Source organism: Xiphophorus hellerii, chromosome 10 (assembly GCF_003331165.1).
Source record: "Xiphophorus hellerii strain 12219 chromosome 10, Xiphophorus_hellerii-4.1, whole genome shotgun sequence".
NCBI lineage: Eukaryota > Metazoa > Chordata > Actinopteri > Cyprinodontiformes > Poeciliidae > Xiphophorus > Xiphophorus hellerii.
The window spans coordinates 3,833,343-3,842,216 of NC_045681.1; the positions used below are offsets into that span (position 1 = coordinate 3,833,343).

The window sequence follows — 8,874 nt, forward strand, 5'->3', positions numbered from 1 at the left end:
GCTGGCGGTGTGACATCATTCCACCACCAAATATCTCACTATTTATTCTTGTTTACATTCAAAATAGTCCATGATTCACTCGTTTTTATCCAAACTCATTTCTGTGTTGGGCCAGATCAAAAACCTGAATGTTCATAAAGGGCCTGTTGTGCCAGAACATATTGATGAAAACCAATTAAATTGTTAAAATATCAATAAATAGGTGTTTCAGCATCAATAAGTGTTTCTTAAAATAACATAATATTGAACATCTTTTCACACTAATCAGTTCATCCAGGATTGTTTTTGTGCTTTTCTGCAATCAAACATCACAGATTTTGTGGCGCAATTTAGAAATATCTTTAAGGAATTTTTTACAATATTTGCGCTAACATATGATGTTAAATGTGATCTTTTATTAATCGCTCTATCGGTCATGGACTATAACTTGACATCAGGTCAGGCTGAGGACAGCAGGCACTTAATCCAAAATGTTTATGGTCAAATTTGAGAAAAAATGTTGATAAACGCAGAAAAAATGTGATAAACTCAGAAAACCATGTTTGATAAACTCAGAAACATGAGGGGATCGTTGATTTTTGTGTGAATTTTGCGGTTGTTTGTAAAAACTGGAGGGGCCCATTGCTATAATTTGGAGTCTAGAGGGCCACATAAAAAGCTATGGCGGGCCAGATTTGGCCCTCGGGCCTTGAGTTGACACACGTGCCATATATGATAATCTGGTTGTTTTAATCAAATACTGTACAATATTTATGAAACTGTTCGACTTTCTTAAATGAAACTGAATCACTGCCGCAGTATGTAGAGGAAAGATTTAAAAATAACAGCTTTATTAAACATGAATGGGGAAACAGTACAAATAAAGCAACTAAATGAGCTGCTGGAAATATACACAGTAAAACAGAACCAGAACATAATGGTGGAAGATTTCATCTGCATATAATCAGAGAAAAAAATAAAATAGACAATAAAAACTGGTTCCAGGTCAGTTCCTCTTCTACTATCTCTTCCCTGAACAATGGTGTATGGTTTTATTCTTGGCTCTGATAAGAATTTCCTTCAATTATGCAAATAAAAATAATGATTAAATATACTTTGTAATTTAACTAAATTGTTTTTATTAGTTTTGTGGATGAATAAATTCAAATAATTAAGTGTCTGTGTTGTTCACTTCATATGTTGGGATAGTAACTCACTCAAGAGGGATTTTGATACACAAATGATCAAAATAAAAAATAAAAACTGGTTTAAAATAAAATAAAGACACAACCAAAACAGTTAGATGGCAATATTACCCCATGAAAATAACCCCAAAATTGTATTTCTTACAGAAAAGTTTGTCATATTTTTGTTTTAAAGTAAAGATGGAAAGCCCATGTTTCGACTGTTTAACCTTTAGCATTTTACACACGTTCTGGTGCATTTATCCAAAATAAAACAATGTAAATCTTAATATCTCACAAACAAGATATTAACATAAATGTAAAAGCCTGACAAAAACCTTACATTGTAGCAGAGACACTAATTATTCAAGATTAACTGATTTCTAAATTCATTATTGTGAGGCTAATGAATATTGCAGTTTGGCAATTTCATAAGTCAACTGGACCATACGATGATTTTGCATAAAAATGGCCGACATCCATACAAATAATGTACAAATATGACACAAAACTGAAAACAACAAAATAGGGAACATGTTGTTTTCTCAGCTGAGTCAATCTACGAGAAAAGAAATAAAATAGTAAGGAAAAAGACTAAATAAACTCAAAAAGCTATCTAGAGTAAAATGATGCTTACCTTGATGGTCACTGTTCCCAAAGAATCCATTCAAGTCATATTTCTTTCTTCCTAAACGTGAAAATACGCAGAAACAATAAGATACTGTATGGCTTTGCAATTATTTTCATAAAAATATTTCCGATTTGAAAATATTTCGACAATTGAAAAATGCAAGTTTTTGTAAAATGTTTTTTGAATATTTAATTAATTTGTTTCAATGGCACAAAAATAGGAACGATGTAAATTGCTAAAACAATTTTCAAATGTTTTTTGTATATTTTTGCCTATCCTCATATATATTTTTGTTTTAGCAGGAGAAATAAAACATTTAGAGTTACTCCAAAACCCCTTGTTTCTTACGCAGGCAGTATGTTTTGTGAATGCGAGTTTAAGGTGACGTTGCAGGAGTATTTGTGCTCCTGCAACGTATTAAAACGCTGCGCATTTTAATACGCAGCGTCATAAAATGGGTTTTTTAAAAATGCCAGACATCTTTAATGTGACGATTCTGTAAAACTTAAATCTGCCGAAGCAAAAATAAAAATAAAAAAATCCAATATATTGAAGATTACTTTTGTAAGAAACAGCTATTAAATGAGAATTATGTTGCAAGTTATCGATTAATAAGTAACTCTAAAGTTGGTTGCTCTTGTCAGTCGAATAACGATTAATTAATGTCAACATTTTCTTTAAAAAAGTGTTTTTATCAAGAGTCCTTTTATCACAAAGGACTAAATATATGCTGCCTTAAAAAAAAATAAAAACAAACATATAAATATATTTTTAAAAAACATAAAATTGAGGTTATCTGACACTATTTAGCTTAGACAGCCCTCAAAATCAACCGTGCAATTTTCTGCCAGCACATCGTCGCTTTCGTAGCACATTAATACTGTTTGCTTAAGAAAATTACGTTACTCCGCCGCCAAGAACGGCTGAATAATCGCTATAAAAGGTGAGAATTAAGGCTCTTATCGAGTATTTATTTTAAAAAAAACTAAAGGAGTTTTGTCGGGTGTTTAAATGTCAAAACAGAACCGCATAAAGTGCATTTTGTATCCCAAACCGAACTCTTGTTTGAACTGTTACTGTTACGGTATGGCTCCGCCATCTTTGATTCGCTTATGAACGGCTGCGCTTCAAGTCAGATTACCAGTGGCGCCCTCTGGTGGATGGCGGCCAAACTACAACACTAAAATAAGGTCTAAAAGTCAATCTATCTGAACTAATTTGAATAAAACAAACTATTAATCATTCCTTGTCTGAAAAATTTTGCAAAGCCCTGCAGCGGAGATTGTAGCAGCTCCAGGACTTGCCTTGAGGGTGGAAATGCAGCTTGAGTTGCTGCTGAATTTGTATCTGCCGTGGCAGCTGCAGGTCATCCGGATTCTCAGGCAGGTGAGATTCGCCCTGCGTCTCTGTAGCAGGTGAAGAGTCCAGTAAACCCGCCGTGCCGTCAGATAAATCCTGCACACCTTCATCCAGTGTGAAGGAGCCTACAAGGTCTGGCGAGTCCTCCAGGGACGGACTGGGAGTGGGAAATGCAACCGCTACAGACGACAAGGTTTGTATTCAGATTTAAACTTTACATATTTATTTATGCTTTAACAGCTCTTTGTTTCAATTATGTTGTTTGATTTACCTTCTGGCTTCACTTGTCCTTTTAAGTAGCCCACGTTCTCTAATCATCACAAAAAACAAATGAAAAGGAGTTCAATTAAAGCTGCGGTACGTAACTTTTATATAAAAAAAAAATACGTTGGTTTCAACTGTCAACATGTACTGTAAAATCTGCACAAATACCGATCTCACTGAGCTAGTATTGGAGAAAATAAATCCACTGCTTCAACCAATCAGAGGCAGGAGGAGGGCCTTAGCGCTGTCAATCAACCTCATGTACTACTAAATGTGCTAAGGGCAGAAAAACAACTTACAGTTACAGGAAAACCGTTTATCCTGTCACTATGCTAACTAGCTTCAGTATTTACAACAGGCTAAGCTAGCTGAAGTGTATGGAGGATGACTGGCAGCGCTAAGACCCGCCTCCTGGCTCTGATTGGTTGTTTCTAGATAGCACTGGGAGCGTTGGAAAAATGAAAGAGAAGCTCAAGTTTTTCCCCCCAGATTATCTCTTACCTTGATGTCAAAACAACAAATACGTCAAAAATAAATAAATTAAAAGTTCCATCCTGCAGCATTAGCTGAGCTGCATTAGTTAATTCAGCATATATTGCAGACCTAGTCTTACCTTGGACTGCAAATACTGATGATTACAAGAAAAACATGAAATAAATCAGAAGTTGCTTTTATTTATCCATTTATTTATTCATTTTAGTAAAAACTGCTTCCCACACCGTAAGGTAATTCTGTCTGAGGAGGCTGACGGTCATAAATCAAACCAGTCGTTTCTGCAAAAGCCAATCATGCACCACATTTTTAATCCATTGTAGGAGTTTTAATAATGTATTCTTCATTCATGTTTTCTACCTCCAGCTGCAGATTCAAGAGGCTGAGACTGGTGAGCTTTCTGTTTACCTGCTGGGATTGAATTAAATTAAAAGCTGCAGAGCAACAGATAATATGAATATACCCACAACACTTTATAAAACACACCGTATTTTCCTGATTTTGCTTCTCCCAAACCAAGAATCTGTGGCGCGTAGGGAGTCTCTCCACCACCTGCAGCGAGTTCCCCATAAAGCAGATCGGAAAACAAACAAAACACCTCAAAATTAACCAAACCTGCAAAATCTTACACTGGACATGTCAGAAAAATCCAACATTTACTTTACTTTAATTTACTGAGAATGTACTCAAGTAAGTATAGGATATTGGAGCTTGTTTTAAGTCAGTAAGACCTTAATATTGACGAAGAAGTCCTTAGCAGATTAATTCACTCATAAAACATTTTTCCCATGTTATAAGTGAAATAGTCTCCAGAAGAAACTAGTATTCTTTCATCAATATTAAGGATTTTTATTTAAAAGAAGCTCCTATATCTGGCTGAAAAGTTACTTCTAAGTTAGTTTTGTCTTATTTCAAGTGTATTAAGATATTTGCACTAGAAACTAAATGAAAACTACTTGGTAAAATCAGGTGTTTTTGCAGTGTCAAAATATGCAAGTAGCTGAATTATCAACAAGTCCTATGAAAACAGAGCAAACATGCTAATGTTGCTTAGCCCAGGAACCTGTAAACTTTACAATTTGTAAACTTTGAATTGACTAAATCAATTTTAAGGCTTTTCATGCATCTTTTTGTTGTGTTTGATCGATCTCACCATATTTTGCAGCTGATTTCCCGTTATATCCAGATCCAGAAGGTGCAGGATGATACGGCGATCCAATGAGGCCTGAATGACAGAAAATTAATAGAACCTGATTATATCCATGCAAAAACATGATGTAGTTCTTTTTTTTCTCAGATTCATACTACACATTTAATGACGGTTCCAGATGGTCATTCATTTTAAAATTAATAGAAAAATAAAAGTTAGTGGAGTAAGTCATAAATTAAAAAAAGAAGTATATTGTTTTGAGTTTATATTTTCATTGGCCTTAATTTGCTTAATTGGTCCAATTTGCTTAATTGGGTAACTTTTACCTGGTATATTGGCCTTAATTTGCTTATGTTTCTCCTCCAAATTATCATGATATTTGTAGTATTTTCTCAACTTTATGTCTGAGGGTTATCCCATTAGTATGTCATAGTTTTAACATTCTCCTTTTTACCATATTGGCTGGCAGAAATCGCTTCCGGAGTAAATCCAGCTGGTTGAGCTTCATAAGGAAGAGTCCCATAATCTGAAACGATTATTGACATTTCAGTTTTAATTGTTAAAATCACAACAGACCCAAGTTTCCACCATTTTTACCTGGAATATTTCCATGATTACCCAGGCCTAAAAGCTGCCCACCGTTTAGGACGCCTCCATATCCTGAACAAAAAGAAGAAAAATACAATTAATAAAAATCATTTTCTGCTAAAAGGAATCAGTTTTTTTTGGGTTATGTTTAATTTAAATGTAAAAATGGAAACAAAGAATTTTATTCTAACAATAACAGTATTTTGCAGACAAATATTATCAAAAAATATGATTTGCACTTTGTTTGCTATTTCAATTGTCAGGTTTGTTTGAATTTCACTTTTCATCTGAAAGGTAAGAAGTACATGGAAATTCATAATTTCAAGATTCAAAGTCACAATTATTAGACACCGGCTTCCAAAGGAGCAAGCCTCCTTATAGAAGTTGAAATGTTGACTTCCTACCTCATAATTTTGAATTTCTGTCAAAATTATGACAGAACTTCTCATAATTATGAGAAGATTTCAGAATTATGAGACTTTCTATCTCAAAAATTGACTTTGAAAGTCAAAATTCTGACTTTCTGTAATAATTTAACTTTGAAAGTCAAAATTAAGACTTTCTATGTCATAAATATAACCTTTTACACCAATCATGAGTTTAAAAGTCAAAGTTATCCCTTTATTTCAATTATGACTATCAAAGTCAAAATTTGGATGTTCAAACTCAAGCATGACTTCCTGTTGGGCTTTTATTTTTTCTTCCATGGCAGTAACGGGCTTCCATACTGACGACAGATAAAACATTTGTTTGTTTGTTTCCTTAAATGAGTAATCGTTCTTAATAATCGAGTGCTCACCGTATTTTCCAGTTGCTTTACCGTCGCCTGCAGGCAGATGCAGGTTACTCCGTAACCTGAACAGACATGAGACAAATCACGATGCAGTAAACGGAGGTGAAACCTTGCAAGCTGTCGCACACATAACCGTAGTTTCCCGCCCCGTTGGTTCCCAGATGGACAGGTTCCCCAAACTGCAGCCCGCCAACACCTGGAGCAGCACGGACAGACCGACACGTCTGACTGGACCATCACATGTTAGAGATGCTCTGCTGCTGCATGAAGCTCACCGTATTGGAGTTCGATTTCTCCGCAGTCAGTCCGAGCGTCTGACCACCAGGAGGCGCTCCGTTTGGAAGAAGGCCTGCAGCCTGAGCGTCCAACTGACTTATTCCTTTATGAGTTAATGCAAAACGAATGTGAGGAACTGCTGCACCATGCACAGAAGAAGAGCAGTCATGTTGTTTTGTACCTGAAATGTGCTTTTAAAGGCAATCGATCGCAATCTTCTACTTGCTAAACTAACTTAAAATTAGTTAAAATTTCACTGTAAACATCCAGCAGTTATTTCATCTGCTGGATGAAGCACATTTACATTGACTAACTGCTGTTATTATATGCATTGTCCTAATTTCAATAAAAAAATAAAACATCTCACCGTCAAATCCAGCAGGAGCTTCACCAAATGAAACCTGAGTGGTTCCACCTGTAAAAACAGGCATCGATGGATTATTTTCATACATTTAGTGACATTTTTAGCTAAATATCTTCTCTGTTGTCACGTTGTTCATACCCGACTGTTCAGCAGCAGGCAAAATCTGACCAAGAGCTGCAAAAAGAAGAAAACTTCAAAATAAACCAAAACTGATTTTCTGCACAAGATGTTCAAATATTCTCCTACTTACATTTTCATTTAAAGACACCAATCTTAAAAAAACTGAACATGAAGACAGAGAATATGGTTCTGAACATGTAAGGAGTCGTATTTAGGGTCAAAACCTCCATATTGGTTTCCGTATCCAGCTGCAGGGTAGACGCCTTGTCCGAAATCTGCACCCAAACAGATCAGTTTACAAAAGTGCGGCCCACATTTTTAAAATCATAATTTTCCCCCAAACTCCTACAAAATAAAAGCATTTACCAGGCTGAGCAATGCTTCCTCTGTAGGGATATGCAGAACTGATGATACAAATCCATTTATAGCAATCAAAAATAAATGACATGGACAAGTCTAACTAAGGAAAATTTACCTGCTCCATGTCCATTACTGAGTCCTAGAAAGTTGAATCCTCCTAAAAATTAATATAATTTTATTCAGATTCAGTTGAGAAACTGGGTAACGGATCAACCTGCTGCACGCATGGAGAATAACTGGTTCCTTTTTCCATCAGGGTTTATTTACTAAAGCTCAAATCACATAATAATCAAAATGTCATGATTTGTTATAAAAATACAGGTAAATAAACCAAATGAAGAACAAGATTAATTATTTTACAGCAAGAGAGATATCTGTAGAGAAAAAAGAACATTTGAAATGGATTATAAAAAAATAATAATATAAAAAGAATCAAGTAAAATTACATAAAATAAAAATAATAAAGACACGACAAAAAAGAAAACAATAAAAAAATTAAAAGGATAAAGAAATTAGGTAAAATTACATGGAAAACAAAAGGACAAGAAGACAGAATAAGAAAAAACATAAAAGGAAACAAAAATAAAGATCAGAACAAAAAATAAGAAAAGTTAATGCATAAAAAAAGCAGAAAATAAGGAAACATTTGCTGGCCTCCATACCAGGTTTGTTTGCTTTAGCACCGCCTCCACTCCCTAAAGAGAGAAAATATTTATCTAAAATTTTATTTAGCGTCTTCTAAACAAATCAACAAAAAGTTTAAAGAAATCCTACTTTCAATTTGAATTAAAAGAACATCCCTCTTTAAAAAGAACATTTTATGTCCTAACAGCTTATGTAAAATATGTAACAGAAGTTTTATAAGATAAAAAACTTTCAAATAGAAACGCAAATTAGTGTTAATTTTCAAATAAAAATAAACTTTTATAACCCTAAAATGGTGTAAGTCAAGGAATCCTGAGTGTTGGATCTCTGTATGAATTTCCATTTAATATTTTACTGAATTCCTCAGTAAATCAGCATCTCACACTGATACAAACACACTAAAATGCTCACTAACACAGTAAAGTTACCAGATTTTAGCCTCTTCATCCATTGTCCTGTTGGTCCACAGTCTGCAAACCAAACAAATGTTTATCATACACACATTTTAAAAATTTGGACCAAAACATTAAAAACGTTTTTCAGGTAAATAAACAAATTCTTGGTTTTAACAAACCTAAAACAATACAAATATTAGAAAAATTACAACCAAAACACTGAAAAGCTTTTTTTTTCCAATGAAAGAAACACATTCTGGGTTTTAACCAAACT

The 8,874-nt window shown here is 34.3% G+C and overlaps 1 protein-coding gene and 1 long non-coding RNA gene across 2 annotated transcripts; both read right to left on the reverse strand.

Moving 5' to 3' along the window:
- Window positions 1-802: 802 nt before the first annotated feature.
- Window positions 803-2,091, reverse strand: LOC116727523 (uncharacterized). The gene is made up of 2 exons (XR_004340814.1): window positions 1,801-2,091; window positions 803-1,722 (listed from the first exon to the last, which is right to left on the reverse strand). It is a non-coding gene; the product is annotated as an uncharacterized LOC116727523 (long non-coding RNA).
- A 702-nt stretch (window positions 2,092-2,793) lies between these two features.
- LOC116727230 (uncharacterized) lies at window positions 2,794-7,147 on the reverse strand. The gene is made up of 11 exons (XM_032574538.1): window positions 7,084-7,147; window positions 6,716-6,819; window positions 6,569-6,636; window positions 6,447-6,502; window positions 5,657-5,719; window positions 5,514-5,585; window positions 5,063-5,134; window positions 4,396-4,461; window positions 4,270-4,320; window positions 3,425-3,463; window positions 2,794-3,332 (listed from the first exon to the last, which is right to left on the reverse strand). Exons 1-11 carry the CDS (start codon window positions 7,145-7,147, stop codon window positions 3,034-3,036), a joined length of 954 nt encoding a protein of 317 aa, XP_032430429.1. The 3' UTR covers window positions 2,794-3,033.
- Window positions 7,148-8,874: the final 1,727 nt, after the last annotated feature.